Below are 17651 nucleotides of genomic sequence, written 5' to 3'. Positions count from 1 at the left end.
TTAAAGCCATTAAAACTGTAAAACCAGTTTCTGTTCCCAGTTTTTAGGCCAGGATTCTGCAATTGGATCGGCACCGGATAACTCCCGTGTTCATGTGGTGTAACAGTGACCTCAGTGAGATTCCACGTGGGGGCAGTGGTCTGGCTGTATAATTTGGAGAAAACTTTCAGATATTTGAAGTAAAATATTATTGAGCTAAAACTGAGCCAGAAGAAAACAGTGCCAGGTCCATAATGTTATTGACAAGGTTACTATCCTCTTGCCTTGTCAGCACTTCCTAGTCCTGCACTAATACAGTACTCATTAATGTCCTGTTACAGAAAGGTAGACAATGCCAGATCACAATCGATGTCCTGCATCTTCCATTGCCAGAATGAACCTTTCTAAAGAACTGGAAAATGGGCAAGTGCTGGGTGTGTACATTTTAAAAAAGAACAATAAAACAAACAAGCTGAAGAAACAGGTCCCTCTTTAATGTCTTTTCTAGAAAACAACTTGTGAAGACATTCATTTAGCCTTCCTTTTGCCTTGTTTATGTCATGCCATTTTACTTGCTTATTTTGGATTTATTAGTTGATTTCAACACTGATACAGAGTTTACTGATATTACCTTGATTGTTCCTTACCTCTTGTCTTACAGCTATGAACAAATTCATTACAATCTTCTCTTTTCTTTCCCTTGTCTACCTGGGCTATAGCCCTTTGACTAACCATTCATGTTTCCACATATGAAATGATCCTTTCACATCTCTTTGTTATGAGCTGTAAAAATAACTCCACAACTAATAAATAGTAAAATAATATAAACAAAAATCAAAGATCTAGAAGTATCTTGAGCTAATCGGAAGATCTCTGTGATCTGACTTACCTAAATACAGCAAGGGAAATATTTTCCACAAGCTGTCTGGCTTTTCTGATAAATAGACATGAAGTACTAAGATCAAGCTTCCATGTTCATTTGTGGCCCATGCCTCAAAGTAGTCTGACTGAATACAGCCCATTATGTTTTTTTAGTGAAATTTCTGTTCCTGACAGTGCTGGAGGTTGAAGTTTCTGTTAATCCATAGACAAGGTACCACATTGGCTGCAACGGTGTAAAAGCTTCCCCACGCTGCCACATCAATGTGTGTCAACCCTTACTTTAAAATACTATCTCTAGGATTCAGAGGGTAGCTCAGATTCCTTGCTTGTTCCATCTTTTCCTGTCTGCTAAACTTGACCATGAGGATAAGTTGTGATGTTCTTTGTAATACCTGATCACCAGGAACTGGATGAGACCATAAAACTCATTTCATACCAACTACTGAATAATCAGCAGATGGTAATAATATTCTGTCACTTCCAGCCTGGGCTGGACGTAAACCAAAAACTTAAGAGCTGAATGGGCCAGATTGCCACATAAATTCCGAGAGCCATCCAGTTTCCTACAGTCTTTGGGTTAAAACCACAAGAGGCTGAGTGCAACTCCTTTAATGTCAGTGAAATTGCATTTGAATAGGCCAATAGAGAACTTGTCCCATAAAATTTAACAAAATGCTATTAACTTTGAAGTATTTTATGTTAATACAATAACTTTATTTTATATGCCTTTCTTAAATGTCTCTTTCCTCCTTGACTCAATATAACTTCTAACTCTTCATTACCAATGTAAAAAGTCAGGCAGAAATTCTGCATATTATGATGTCTCAGACATCACTAGCAATATCGATAGGCCTTGTTCTTACCTGGATGTCTTACTTCACACAACTTTCCTGTAAAAGTTTTCTTTGATATCAAGAGGTAGCTGAAAGCAGCAGGAAGAAATTGTTTGAAATTTCTGTGCAATTTTAGCCACCCTTTAATATGGAATTAATTTTAGAGGGTTTTTTTGGCTTTAAACTCTTTAAATTAAAATTACAGGACATGAAAATAGCAGAAAAAACAAGATCTTGTGAATTTGTAGAACTTGCAACCTGGAGTGAGGCTGCATTTTCATATTCTGATAGTGTAGTCAAATATGAATCGTCCTTTCATGTATCACATAATGGCAAAGAAAAAAGTAAGAAAAGGCCTGAAGCTTGTGTTGCACTATGGACCTCATCTGGTAACAAAAGGGAAACCAATGGACAAATACTACATTTGCCATTGTATCTATCAAAGCAGTTAATGTAGAGTTCCCTATGAAAATTGCTGTATAAATGAAAACCATAAGAATGACAGAAACAAAGGGTCACACAGTTCTGTACGCACGCAACATGAAAACAGTCTATTCAGAGTATGTTGTGTATCTCTGTGCTTTGCTTTTATCAGGCAAATTAGTCCTTTTTTTTTTTTAAAGAAGAATACAACTAGAAACAAAGATTCTCTGCAGCAATACTTACATTAGCCAGATGTGCTAACTCTATCTCTAGAAATGAATCCGCTGTTTTAGGTTCAGGCCTTATAGTGACGACAATGATTTTGGAATTAACAACAGTAAAATTTCTGAAAAATAATGATTAGAAACAAAAAAATCAGTTAATATTAACAGTCACCTCTAACATTAACAAATTAAAAGAAAGATCCTCTGGATATTTTCAGGTGGCTTCTATACCTCAGAATTATGCTAGAAAATAAGTTTGTTTTTGATCGGTAAGTATAATCACTTGTGTTACCAGCTGTTCCCAGACACTGTAAAGATTAGAGAGCAACAACGCCAACAGAAGCATCATTCCTTAAGTCTGATTCACTGATTAGAAAGAAGAAAAGGAGGACTTGTGGCACCTTAGAGACTAACAAATTTATTTGAACATAAGCTTTCGTGAGCTACAGCTCACTTCATCGGATGCATTCAGTGGAAAATACAGTGGGGAGATTTATATACACAGAGAACATGAAACAATGGGTGTTACCATACACACTGTAACAAGAGTGATCACTTAAGGTGAGCTATTACCAGCAGGAGAAAGACAGACTGACAAACAAACCTTCAGATAATCTTTAAATGCATATCATTCATTTGTCTCAACACGGATCTGCTGGTCCTCTTTTACAGGAGACAGAACATCTTTCTTTCAGAGTGCTGCCTTTGCCTTTTCCCCCCAACTGCTAACTTTAACAATGAGCACACCACACAGGAAAATGGGTCCCACTTTAAGGGGTTAGAGTGACTTTTATAGCAGCTGCAGAGCAGGTCAGCATCCATCCCTCCTCCGAGTGACCAGAAGAGAGAGAGTACTATATAGGTCCATGCCAGGCAGACAAAGTCCTCTTTTTTTTTTTCCTGGACCAGGTGGAGGAGCACCCCCACTCTCTCCCATGGAAGTGGTGAAATAGCAGATTGTCAGGATCTGCTGTGAGCATTTGCACTTGTAGCTCCTTTCTTGCGGGGCTGGGAAGGAATTCTCCCCTCACCGCCAGATTGGCAAAGGCAAAGTGAAGGGTTTTTTTGCCTTCCCCACTGTGGTTTTGGGAAGGCTCAGTTGGGGCAATCATGGAATGGGCATTAGGCTATGATGTTGCAACTCATTATGTAAACATGGGGTGGATGTCCAGTGCAGGTACTCCATTGCGAAAAGATACAGTGGTCAGATAAAATGGATTGGCAAAGGATTTAAAGGAGGTATTCATTGAGAGAGGGAAAATTGGGGGGTAAGGGGAGGGGGTTTGAGGCTCCTATGACTGGTAATGGCAGGAGGCCCTCCCCCCCTCCAGCCCTCAGTCAAGGGGGGGATGGTGAGGTCCCAGCAGTGGTTTGGCTGATGTCCAAGATTGGTAAGGGGGAGGGCTGACGGAAGCCCCCTGGTATTATAAGAAAATGATTATGGCATTTCCTGCACTGTACACTTTTACCTACTGGATACTCCCAGAGAGTTAAGAATAAAGTTGAGGCCTAATTAAACCACCTCCAGGGCCTCCTGTCCTTCTTCTGGCGTAGCCAGACAACGTGAAGATAGATGAGTGCTTTGGGAGAGTCTGCTGGGCTGATTGTTCTATATCTAAGCAGAGAAAGGCTGACTCTAATGATTGAAAATCATTTGAAGATACGTATAAGCAACTGCATTATCCAAACACATTTAAACATCCATATTGGTGCTTTCAGGGCTGGATCCAAAGCCTGCTGAAGTTAATGGGAGTCTTTTCATTGACTTTGGATCAGGCCCTTACAGATCTCCTTTTAAAATAGATCTTTGTTAACGTGTGTTTACTTTAGAAAATATTTAGCTGTTAGCTTTCTGTAGCTCCTACCATATCCTCATCTACCTTTATGTAGAGTATCTATAGGTGTATTTTATTGTCACCTCTCTGTGACGGAACCCAGTACTTACCAGGTGATGTCTGTGCTAGCAGTGGCAGATTAGCCACTGGGCCAATGGGGACTGTCCCCAGGGGCTCCGGCCAATTGCGGACACCCAGAAAAATGGGTGCCCCAGTGCCCCGAGCCTGCTGCCCGTCAGGAGTGCTGGGGGTGAGGGGAGCAGGGCGGGGCGAGCCCCTGCGCCCCAACCCATTTCCCTGGCAGAAGCACTGGGGGAGGGGTCAGTGGGGACTTCAGGTGAAATGGGTGGGGAGGGGCCCCCCGGCTCTGGCCCACAGCCCCACAAACATCTAATCTACCTCTGCATGCTAGGATAAACAGATGTTTACATGATGTATATAATCCAAGCTACTTATGATCCCTCAGGCTCAGAGCGAGCCTTCAGCTACCAGACAGAAATATTGCTTGTGACTATCACATCCTTGCTTGCATGCCTTCAATGATCTTTTTTCCCATCCCCACTCACTATAAAAATAATCACAGCTGTTCACAGGAGCACATATTAATAGGGCAGACTTTACCATTTATTACAGAAAAGTCTAGTCCATCTAGATTTTGTTACAATAACATGACATCACAAATCTTCAATGTTTTTTATTTTCCCTAAGGGAACAGTGCTTGAGAGAGGATTCCATTTTGCTGGAGCACTGAGATATGAAATGCCATTGCCACAATATTAGAAACATAGCTCAACTGACAGCACAAGGAATCAAACCATTCTTTCTGAAGCAGGGTATGAATTCTACAGTCTAGTTTACTTGGCCATGTCATACAACAAGAATTCAAATACTTAAATAGGTTATAGTGCTCATATAAAAGAATGAAACACTTTGTTTTTTAGTTAACCTCCTATTTTCAATTCTGGTAACGCTCTGAACTAAAGCTCTTCCGTATTCCTTTTGAGAGTAACATACTACTGCAGCAGACTAACACGTAACAGTAATAAACAAATTTTCAATGTAATATGCAGAGCTACAGCTGTGAAACAACTATTAACATTAACGTTAATACTATGCCTAGTTCCCCATGCATTGCACAGAAAATTGACCCATAAATACTTTAACAGTATGGCATAATTTGAAAGGAAGCAAAACCAAACAAAATTACAATACACGTTGACTTTCTCTTACAGATCACACAGGATACAAAGTTGGCTTATTAGTCTTTAAGATAAGTCTTTTGTTCAGTTTACATAAGTGAATGATTGACACTGTGAATCATGTCAGACTTTGTGATTGACCAACATTTTTTGTCTGTACCCAATTTGGGGCTCTTAACCTGAGGGATTTAGATTTTACATCAATGTACTTAAAGTATGAAACCTATCCCTGCTGAGTCTCTGTTTCTAAATAGAGACTAACATTAGAGTTGTTCTCTAAAAGTTTTTGTTTAATGAACCCGTACTTATTGTTTATGATTTTGTGAAGTGCCTCAGACACTTCTGCCATGAAAGGTATGTTAAACAGGAATCAAGTCCACACCGAATGCAAAGACAGTTAATGATGCATTGATAAGTACAAAGCATGCTATGTATTGCTATTTTCAAGAAATTCCAAAGCTGTCTTGTTGTAGGGAAATACATTCACAAGTGACAAAGGTCCACATGACAGGGGTCAAATTCTGAAATTATTTACTCAGACAAATTTTTATTAATTCCAATGAGAACTCTGGCTGAGTAAAGGCTTCAAAATTCAGGCCAATGAGTGTTTTGGCTGAGTGAGGACTAAGTAAGGGCTTCAGTATTTTGCTCTATACAATTAGTTTCAGATCTGAGAATAGTTATGTATTTAGAAATAGTAGTTCTAAAATAACAGTTATGTTATCAAATCCTTTATTTTATAGGTTTCAGAGTAGCAGCCATGTTAGTCTGTATTCGCAAAAAGAAAAGGAGTACCTGTGGCATCTTAGAGATTAACAAATTTATTTGAGCATAAGCTTTCGTGAGCTACAACTCACTTCATCGGATGCATTCAGTGGAAAATACAGTGGGGAGATTTATATACATAGAGAACATGAAACAATGGGTGTTACCATACACACTGTAAGGAGAGTGATCACTTAAGGTGAGCTCTTACCAGCAGGAGAGCAGGGCTGGGGGGGGACCTTTTGTAGTGATAATCAAGGTGGGCCATTTCCAGCAATTGACAAGAACATCTGAGGAACAGTGGCGGGTGGGGGGGCAATAAATAAGGGGAAATAGTTTTACTTTGTGTAATGACCCATCCACTCCCAGTCTCTATTGAAGCCTAAGTTAATTGTATCCAGTTTGCAAATTAATTCCAATTCAGGAGTCTCTCGTTGGAGTCTGTTTTTGAAGTTTTTTTGTTGAAGAATTGCAACTTTTAGGTCTGTAATCGAGTGACCAAAGAGATTGAAGTGGTCTCCAACTGGTTTTTGAATGTTATAATTCTTGACGTCTGATTTGTGTCCATTTATTCTTTTATGGAGAGACTGTCCAGTTTGACCAATGTACATGGCAGAGGGGCATTGCTGGCACATATCACATTGGTAGATGTGCAGGTGAACGAGCCTCTGATAGCGTGGCTGATGTGATTAGGCCCTATGATGGTGTCCCCTGAATAGATATGTGGACACAGTTGGCAACGGGCTTTGTTGCAAGGATAGGTTCCTGAGTTAGTGGTTCTGTTGTGTGGTGTGTGGTTGCTGGTGAGTATTTGCTTCAGGTTGGGGGGCTGTCTGTAAGCAAGGACTGGCCTGTCTCCCAAGATCTGTGAGAGTGATGGGGCATTCTTCAGGATAGGTTGTAGATCCTTGATGATGCGCTGGAGAGGTTTTAGTTGGGGGTAAAGTTGATGGCTAGTGGCGTTCTGTTATTTTGTTTGTTGGGCCTGTCCTGTAGTAGGTGACTTCTGGGTACTCTTCTGGCTCTGTCAATCTGTTTCTTCACTTCAGCAGGTGGGTATTGTAGTTGTAAGAATGCTTGATAGAGATCTTGTAGGTGTTTGTCTCTGTCTGAGGGGTTGGAGCAAATGCGGTTGTATCGTAGAGCTTGGCTGTAGACAATGGATTGTGTGGTATCGTCTGGATGAAAGCTGGAGGCTTGTAGGTAGGAATAGCGGTCAGTAGGTTTCCGGTATAGGGTGGTGTTTATGTGACCATCGCTTATTAGCACTGTAGCGTCCAGGAAGTGGATCTCTTGTGTGGACTGGTCCAGGCTGAGGTTGATGGTGGGATGGAAATTGTTGAAATCATGGTGGAATTCCTCAAGGGCTTCTTTTCCATGGGTCCAGATGATGGAGATGTCATCAATGTAGCACAAGTAGAGTAGGGGCATTAGGGGACGAGAGCTAAGGAAGCATTGTTCTAAGTCAGCCATAAAAATGTTGGCATACTGTGGGGCCATGCGGGTACCCATAGAAGTGCCGCCGATTTGATGGTATACGTTGTCCCCAAATGTGAAATAGTTATGGGTGAGGACAAAGTCACAAAGTTCAGCCACCAGGTTTGCCGTGACATTATCGGTGATAGTGTTCCTGATGGCTTGTACATTCACAGCCTCAGAAACAACTCTGACATCATAATCAAAAAGGCTGACAAAGGAGGTGCTGTTATCATCATGAATAGGTCGGAATATGAACAAGACGCTGCTAGGCAGCTCTCCAGCACCACTTTCTACAAGCCATTACCCTCTGATCCCACTGAGGGTTACCAAAAGAAACTACACCATTTGCTCAAGAAGATCTCTGAAAAAGCACAAGAACAAATTCGCACAGACACATCCCTGGAACCCCGACCTGGGGTATTCTATCTGCTACCCAAGATCCATAAACCTGGAAATCCTGGACACCCCATCATCTCAGGCATTGGCATCTCAGGATTGTCTGGCTATGTAGATTCCCTCCTCAGGCCCTACGCTACCAGCACTCCCAGCTATCTTCGAGACACCACTGACTTCCTGAGGAAACTACAATCCATCAGTGATCTTCCTGAAAACACCATCCTAGCCACTATGGATGTAGAAGCCCTCTACACCAACATTCCACACAAAGATGGACTACAAGCCATCAGGAACACTATCACCGATAATGTCACGGCAAACCTGGTGGCTGAACTTTGTGACTTTGTCCTCACCCATAACTATTTCACATTTGAGGATAACGTAGACCATCAAATCGGCGGCACTTCTATGGGTACCTGCATGGCCCCACAGTATGCCAACATTTTTATGGCTGACTTAGAACAATGCTTCCTTAGCTCTCGTCCTCTAATGCCCCTACTCTACTTGTGCTACATTGATGACATCTCCATCATCTGGACCCATGGAAAAGAAGCCCTTGAGGAATTCCACCATGATTTCAACAATTTCCATCCCACCATCAACCTCAGCCTGGACCAGTCCACACAAGAGATCCACTTCCTGGACGCTACAGTGCTAATAAGCGATGGTCACATAAACACCACCCTATACCGGAAACCTACTGACCGCTATTCCTACCTACAAGCCTCCAGCTTTCATCCAGACGATACCACACAATCCATTGTCTACAGCCAAGCTCTACGATACAACCGCATTTGCTCCAACCCCTCAGACAGAGACAAACACCTACAAGATCTCTATCAAGCATTCTTACAACTACAATACCCACCTGCTGAAGTGAAGAAACAGATTGACAGAGCCAGAAGAGTACCCAGAAGTCACCTACTACAGGACAGGCCCAACAAACAAAATAACAGAACGCCACTAGCCATCACCTTTACCCCCAACTAAAACCTCTCCAGCGTATCATCAAGGATCTACAACCTATCCTGAAGAATGCCCCATCACTCTCACAGATCTTGGGAGACAGGCCAGTCCTTGCTTACAGACAGCCCCCCAACCTGAAGCAAATACTCACCAGCAACCACACACCACACAACAGAACCACTAACTCAGGAACTTATCCTTGCAATAAAGCCCGTTGCCAACTGTGTCCACATATCTATTCAGGGGACACCATCATAGGGCCTAATCACATCAGCCACACTATCAGAGGCTCGTTCACCTGCACATCTACCAATGTGATATATGCCATCATGTGCCAGCAATGCCCCTCTGCCATGTACATTGGTCAAACTGGACAGTCTCTCCATAAAAGAATAAATGGACACAAATCAGACGTCAAGAATTATAACATTCAAAAACCAGTTGGAGACCACTTCAATCTCTTTGGTCACTCGATTACAGATCTAAAAGTTGCAATTCTTCAACAAAAAAACTTCAGAAACAGACTCCAACAAGAGACTGCTGAATTGGAATTAATTTGCAAACTGGATACAATTAACTTAGGCTTGAATAGAGACTGGAAGTGGATGGGTCATTACACAAAGTAAAACTACTTCCCCTTGTTTATTGCCCCCCCACCGCCCACTGTTCCTCAGATGTTCTTGTCAACTGCTGGAAATGGGCCCACCTTGATTATCACTACAAAAGGTTTCCCCCCCCCCACTCTCCTGCTGATAATAGCTCACCTTAAGTGATCACTCTCGTTACAGTGTGTATGGTAACACCCACTGTTTCATGTCCTCTGTGTATATAAATCTCCCCACTGTATTTTCCACTGAATGCATCCAATGAAGTGAGCTGTCGCTCACGAAAGCTTATGCTCAAATAAATTTGTTAGTCTCTAAGGTGCCACAAGTACACCTTTTCTTTTTATTTTATAGGTAAATTGGATTTGATAAATAAATAAAAAAATTATATCCAAATATACCTATCTCTTCCATTAAAGTAGATATAGAGATTTCATGGTGATGTGAGGTCAAATGCAGCAGATGGGGGTTAGAATGAGTTTAGATTAGCCACATTAATCAGGAGAGATGGAGCTTTGAGTAAGATATGTGGCGATCTCAGGTAAATGCAAATAAAGTCATTGTATCATATCAAACCATCAGGTATTGTGTAAATGTCATATATGTTACAGGAAAAAATAATTAGAAAAGTCATAGGGCTCCGTCTTGCAACATAGTGAGTGTTCTGTCCCCAGCTCAACAAAGAACGTGAGCAGACCTGTTGAAGTTGATCAGCCTTTTCTGGATTGGGGCCAGAGTTGTCAGCTCCTGAGGAGGAGAGCTGAGAAGAATGGGTGATATGTGGGAGAGCACATTTCAATCTGGTAACAACAATATGAGGATGTGCATGTAAACTGAGTGGAGAAAAAAGGCTTTGCTAACTGCAAAATCATCTCCATTGGATCTGTTATTATTTTATGCGGGCAAAACTTTAAAAACTATTTTCATGTATAGCATTATGCCATGTGTTCCTTCATAGTACCCAAGAGGGGAATTATACATAATGTTGTTTTGAAAATTATTGTGCTGAAAATCAATTTTCTGAGAACGTAACAACAATATGCATGTTGAGAGACCCCAGGGCCTATACCACAGCTGTGGAAACATTATTCAGTGTATACAGTATTCAGTGAGGCCCTAGAAATTTCAATAAATTATTAGGAAAACAAAGTCTTGCACATTACAGTACAAAAGTATTGCCTACAATATTGCAAAATATTTGTTTACTAAATGAAAATGAGATCTTTTTGTCTTTCCACTTGTGCATGGGAAGGGAATAACTCTCATTTGGTGAAAAGTATCCATTGTGCCTGTTTATTTTGGAAAAAATGTACTATCGTCATCGTAAAGTGGATAGAATAACAAATGCAATAACATACTTATTTGTCTGGTTCAAAAAGGTATTTTAAAGAACAATTAATAGGCCCAATTCTCTTCACTCAGCAGCGAGTTTACAGGATTTATTGTTAATGAAGTTATCCTCAGAGTAAATCAGAGTAAAATCAGGCCTTAACACTCATTGTATGCCTTAATTTCCTAATATAGTAGCTTGTGACATACTGTATACTGACAGCCTTGGATAATGAAATCCTTAATTTATGACCAAATATAGTCGTGGGAAACAGTTTTCTACTGGGAACTAGAACAACTACAATTAATTTCATGTATACTATTGGCACACGTTGATAGAATTCAGTCACTACAAGTCTAGGCCTTATTCACATCAGGTGTCAGTTTCACAGAGGGATATGGGAACCTACCTTCTCCTTCAGGTGCCTAAATCCAAAATGTGGATCCTCAGAACCCCCACTCAGCTGCCTAACCCTGAAGGCACCTAAATCCCTGCTAGTGGGCATGTGCAAAACTGTCTCAATCTGGACACTGGCATTGAGCTCACGCCCAAACCCTGATTTCATTCTCAATCTAGGTATCCCCTGCCTGTCTCATCTGTGGGGTCCAATCTAGTAAGCATACTCTGAGCACAGTTACTCTGGCAAAATACAGCAGAAGGATATTCTATGACTGAGGTGGTGGTCGTAGTGCCCCCCTTATGCCCAAGAGCCAACCACTTAGAGCACTCATGCAGGATGTGGGAGACCTTGATTCAAATCCCCAGTCCTAGGTGAGTGCCCTAATCATGGGACTGTACAGTCATTCTAACTCTCTCTGGCCCAATGAATATTTAATTATTTGTACAAAGAGGAAGAGCTCTATAGCTCAGTGATTGGGGCATTCACATGGGACACCTTGATTCAAGTTCCTACAACACATCAGGCAGAGTAGGAATTGGAACCTGGGTCTCTAACATCCTGGGTGAGTGCTTTATCCACTGGCTATAAGGGGAGCACCTCCTCCTCAGATCTTTTTTGTTGTTCTTACAAGAAACGACTGACCTCATTTAGGCATCTGACTCTTGGAGAAGGTTGATGGCTGTGAATCCTGTTAGGCACCTAACTCCCCTTTGAGGGGTAGGGCTTAGTGTGCTCTGCATCTCCTATAGGCTAGTTTAGGTGGCTCTCCATTCAGCGGGCTGGCTTTGTAATTCCCATTTTTAGGCACCTAACTCTCCCCATGCCTTGTACCAGACACATGGATGCCTAACTCAAGGCTGAGGATTCCACTAGGTGGCAGAATGCCTAAAAATGAGGTGTTGCAATACTGAGTCAAAGTCCCCTTTGTGGTTCTCACCCCAGGAATCTATAGGTGAAAGTTCTGTTCCCCATTACCAATCTACCGAACTATCCAGCCTCCTTCTCACATCCAGCTGCATTGCATGTGACAAAAAAAAGTTATATTGTAAATTGTTGTGTGAAAGCTGTTAACACTAAACCTGTTAATAAAGACTAACAAATGTTGCATCTATCTGTCACTGCATAAGGCTTGGAAATTTGTCCCTCCCCCCCACACCCCGCAATATAATGATAAACATTCTATTTCTTTTTTTAAAAGCACTAAGTAATTTACTTGTGGTAATCCAGAGATTTGCAGACATTTTAGAGCACGTTTTAAGGAGTGTCACTTTTACAAGTGCAGTAAAATAGATTTCATATAATTAAGTATTTATTTTCCTCTCATCCCATCCCCTGCCATAGCTGGGACTGAACTGTCTAGGGCCAGTAGCAAAGCTTTAAGTTCATAGCTTCCACCAGTCAAAGTCACTTAGTTTTTCATGCTGCCAGGGCTCAAATTCCATGGCAGTCAGCGCACAACACAAGGAATCTTGATTTGGCTTAGCTAGTGGATCATTACTTTGTTTTACTTTATTCCCACTGTTTAGTTGTTAATATATTTCTGGCAGCAGCATTGTCATGAATTTAGTGCAACATATTGTAGGATGTTTATCAAATGCCATTTCTAATTTTATTTTGTACATTGTGTCTAGTCACCAAATTTATACAAGTTATTCATCTTACTCCAGAAATAGTGCCAGTGTAGTCAATTAGAACAACTAGAATGAAATCATGTAACTAGATTATTTTTTTGTTAAATGAAAAGCTTTCAAATAAAAAAACCCACCCTAACCTCCAATACTCAGAAGACTGTAATTTCTGCTTTACTAAGTGTAGATGAAATTCAAAGAGTACAGCTTGTCTGGAGGATGTATACATGAGCGGGGGAACGGAAACCTCCACCTCTCCCTGGAGGTAATAACCAGGTCCTAATAAATTGGTGTAGCACCACTCAAATCAATACAAATCATTCTAGTTTTTAATTCTAATTTAATGTATGTTTCAGTTCAATTTTCTAGGAAAGAGTCTAGTGGATACAGTTATTTAGCATAAATGAGTGTTGGAGTTTTTCAGATTCAGAGTTGTATCTGAATGAACATTCCATTAGGATGATTTAGCGCTCTAGTGCCTTTGTTGTCATATCTTGAGGTCTTGAGATCAAATTATGAATGTAGTTGCTGCAGGCAATGAAATCCAACACACTCCATTACCTGATTAGCTGATGGATGTAAATAGTATATGTATCAGCAATCTAATTTCAGTATGTGGAAGATCAGAAGAAGATTAGGGATGGAAGACCTCATGAGGTCATCTAGTCCAATCCTCTGCTCAAAGCAGGACCAGTCCCAACTAAATCATCCTAGCCAGGGCTTTGTCAAGCCGGGCCGTAAAAACCTCTAAGGATGGAGATTCCACCACCTCCCTATGTAACCCATTCCAGTGCTTCACCACCCTCCTAGTGAAATAGTGTTTCTTAATATCCAACCTAAACCTCCCCCACGGCAACTTGAGATCATTGCTCCGTGTTCTGTCATCTGCCACCACTGAGAACAGCCTAGCTCCATCTTCTTTAGAACCCCCCTTCAGGTACTTGAAGGCTGCTACCAAATCCCCCCTCATTCTTCTCTTCTGCAGACTAAACAAGCCCAGTTCCCTCAGCCTCTCCTCATAAGTCATGTGCCCCAGCCTCCTGATCATTTTTGTTTCCCTCTGCTGGACTCTCTCCAATTTGCCCACATCCTTTCTGTAGTGGGGGGCCCAAAACTGAATGCAATACTCCAGATGTGGCCTCAGCAGTGCCGAATAGAGGGGAATAATCACTTCCCTCAATCTCCTGGCAATGCTCCTACTAATGCAGTCCAATATACCGTTAGCCTTCTTGGCAACGAGGGCATACTGCTGACTCATATCCAGCTTCTCATCCACTGTAATCCCCAGGTCCTTTTCTGCAGAACTGCTGCTTAGCCAGTCGGTCCCCAGCCTGTAGGGTGCAAGGGATTCTTTCATCCTAGGTGCAGGACTCTGCCTTTGTCCTTGTTGAACCTCATCAGATTTCTTTTGGCCCACTCCTCCAATTTGTCTAGGTCACTCTGGACCCTATCCCTACCCTCCAGTGTATCTACCTCTCCCCGCAGCTTAGTGTCATCTGCAAACTTGCTGAGGGTGCAATCCATCCCATCATCCAGATCATTAATAAAGATGTTGAACAAAACTGGCAGCATGACTGACCCCTGGGGTACTCCGCTTGATACCGGCTGCCAACTAGATATCGAGCTGTTGATCACTACCTGTTGAGCCCGACAATCTAGCCATCTTTATTTCCACCTTATAGTCCATTCATCCAATCCATACTTTTTTAACTTGCTGGGAAGAATACTGTGGGAGACCATATCAAAAGCTTTGCTAAAGTCAAGCTATATCACGTCCACCGCTTTCCCCATATCCACAGAGCCAGTTATCTCATCATAGAAGGCAATCAGGTTGGTCAGGCATGACTTGCCCTTGGTGAATCCATGTTGACTGTTCCTGATCACCTTCCTCACCTCCAAGTGTTTCAAAATGGTTTCCTTGAGGACCAGCTCCATGATTTTCCCAGGAACTGAAGTGAGGCTGACCGGTTTCTAGTTCCCCAGGTTCTCCTTCCCTTTTTTAAAGATGGGCACTATATTTGCCTTTTCCTATCATCCGGAACCTCCCCCAGTCGCCATGGGTTTTCAAAGATAATGGCCAATGGCTCTGCAATCACATCAGCCAATTCCATCAGCACCCTCGGATGTATTAGATCTGGACCCATGGACTTGTGCATGTCCAGATTTTCTAAATAGTTAACTTAACCTGTTCTTTCACCACCGGGGGCTGCTCACCGCCTCCCCATACTGTGTAGCCCAGGACAGCAGTGTGGGAGCTGAACTTGTCTGTGAAGACCGAGGTGAGTACTTCAGCTTTTTCCACATCATCTGTCACTAGGTTGCCTCCCCCATTCATTAAGGGTCCCACACTTTCCCTGACCCTTTTTTTGTTGCTAACATACCTGTAGAAACCCTTCTTGTTACCCTTCACATCCCTTGCTAGCTGCAACTCCAGTTGTGTTTTGGCCTTCCTGATTACACCCCTGCATGCTCGAGCAGTATTTTTATACTCCTCCCTAGTCATCTGTCCAAGTTTCCACTTCTTGTCAGCTTCTTTTTTATGTTTAAGCTCACCAAAGATTTCACTGTTAAGCCAAGCTGGTTGCCTGCCATATTTGCTATTCTTTCTGCACATTGGGATGGTTCGTTCCTGTGCCCTCAGTAAGGCTTCTTTAAAATACAGCCAGCTCTCTTGGATTCCTTTCCCCCTCATATTAGCCTCCCATGGGATCCTGCCCATCAGTTCCCTAAGGGAGTCAAAGTCTGCTTTTCTGAAGTCCAGCGTCCATATTTTGCTACTCTTCTTTCTTCTTTTTGTCAGGATCCTGAATTCAACCATCTCATGGTCACTGCTGCCCAGATTGCCACCCACTTCTACTTCCCCTACCAATTCTTCCCTGTTTGTAAGCAGCAGATCAAAAGGAGAACAACCCCTGATTGGTTCCTCCAGTAGTTGCACCGTCCCCAACACTTTCCAAAAACTTCCTGGATTGTCTGTGCACTGCTGTATTGCTCTCCCAGCAGATGTCAGGGTGATTGAAGTCTCCCATTAGAACCAGGGCCTGTGTTCTGGAAACTTCAGTTAATTGTCCAAAGAAAGCCTCATCTACCTTATCCTCCTGGTCCAGTGATCTATAGCACACGCCCACCATGACATCACCCTTGTTGCTCTTCATTTTCTCTGATACAACGTAAAGTTGATACTTGCATCTCTAGTCCTTTAACCTTCTTTTCCAATATGGAGACCAATTTGCACTTTGAACAGATGAAGTTGCTTCTGTCCTTTAGGAGAAAGGCAAACATGGCACATCCTGTGCAGGTCACAACAGTTGATCACTCACTATCATGTCTTCTTTCTAAAAGCATCCTCAGATGTTGTATTTACTTCTCACAGAAGCCTGAAAGGCAAAAATACTGGGTAGGAACTCCCACAAGGCAAACTCCCTCACTGAGTTCGCAACTGGCTGCCTTTTTATAAGGCTGCTGGCTCAAAGTAGTTGGCCCGGCTCAAAGCCTTCCCTCTAATCAACAACTCAAGGCTCACCTGGAACAAAGCACTCCCAATTCACACTTATCAAACAAACAAACAAACAAACAAACAAACAAACAAACAAACAAACAAACAAACAAACGGTCAACAGTCCCTGCAACTAGCTCCAGTCAAACAAATGGCCACAGGAGACAGACACTCGGATATTCCCCCCACCAGCTCATAACACAGCCCCGCTAATGCAGCAGCCATCTTAGCTCCTCTTGGATGGTTCCCAGGCAAACTCCCTCTGTTTGCCTGTCCTCTGTTCGCTGCTCATGATAAATATTGATGAAGTGTAACAATGTACATATGATACTTATGCCCTGATTCAGAAGGTCTTTATACACATACTAAGTTTTTATTCCTGATTCACCCACACAAACATAACCCACAATACCATGTCTGCAGAATTTGTATCACAATACGGGCAGCTCAAAAGTTGATTCTATTTACACAGAACACACTGAGGAGCCTTGGGAGATAACTGTATCTTATCATCTGCAGTTCTAAAGGCTTTATTTATAAATAAAGACACTTAGAACACCAAGCCACATGGACCTGGAAGCTCACATAACCACTTTTTATGGAAGGCTGATCAGTTGTTCAGACGAGAGGTCAGCTTGCTGTGGAAGCCAAGAACCAGCTGAAAGTAGCAGTCAATGGCAAAAATCTCATGCAAAATAGCTGTACTCCTTTCAAGACTCACAATGCCCTGTTCGCTATACATTTAGGACCCAATCACTCTCTGAAGAAGTCTAGTAGATTAGGATTTTTGCCATCAACCTCAAAAGGGGGGCAGTAGTGAGTCATTAATTCCTGTCCATCCAGAGTATAGATAGGAGTGCCCTGAATAGCTTTGAATGTGCAGATGGATGGACTTCAGTAGTCCATACTTGTTTTCTATAAATTAAAATGACGAAGCTAGGAGTGCTGACGGCATGGCCATTGATAGCTCTTTATAAAATAAAGGTTTGAATGATTCATGGCCACCTTGATGCTCTTCCATGGCTGGCAGACTTTCCCTAAGGTATTCCAGAGACAGCTGAATATAATAGTCATTTGGCTCTATATCTCAGAGTGTGGAATAATAGAGAGAAACTGCTGCCATAAACAACTCTTCCTGGCTTCTTTCCTGGTTTCAGGAGTTAGCATGCCAAATAGAAAAATGTTCACCAAAATTTGAGAACAGTCTGATT

The 17651-nt window shown here is 42.1% G+C and overlaps 1 protein-coding gene across 9 annotated transcripts in view; it reads right to left on the bottom strand.

The window, feature by feature from the left end:
- Window positions 1-17651, bottom strand: part of ADGRB3 (adhesion G protein-coupled receptor B3) — a 616055-nt gene that overhangs the window by 229977 nt on the left and 368427 nt on the right. For all 9 annotated transcript variants that reach the window (XM_043542447.1, XM_043542448.1, XM_043542449.1 and 6 more), the window contains one exon: window positions 2361-2463. In XM_043542447.1, coding sequence (XP_043398382.1) covers window positions 2361-2463 — 103 coding nt within the window. The remainder of the gene's footprint in view (window positions 1-2360; window positions 2464-17651) is intronic.

The sequence above is a fragment of the Chelonia mydas genome, chromosome 3, assembly GCF_015237465.2.
Source record: "Chelonia mydas isolate rCheMyd1 chromosome 3, rCheMyd1.pri.v2, whole genome shotgun sequence".
Taxonomy (NCBI): Eukaryota; Metazoa; Chordata; order Testudines; family Cheloniidae; genus Chelonia; species Chelonia mydas.
This window is presented reverse-complemented; position numbering and strand designations above follow the sequence as displayed.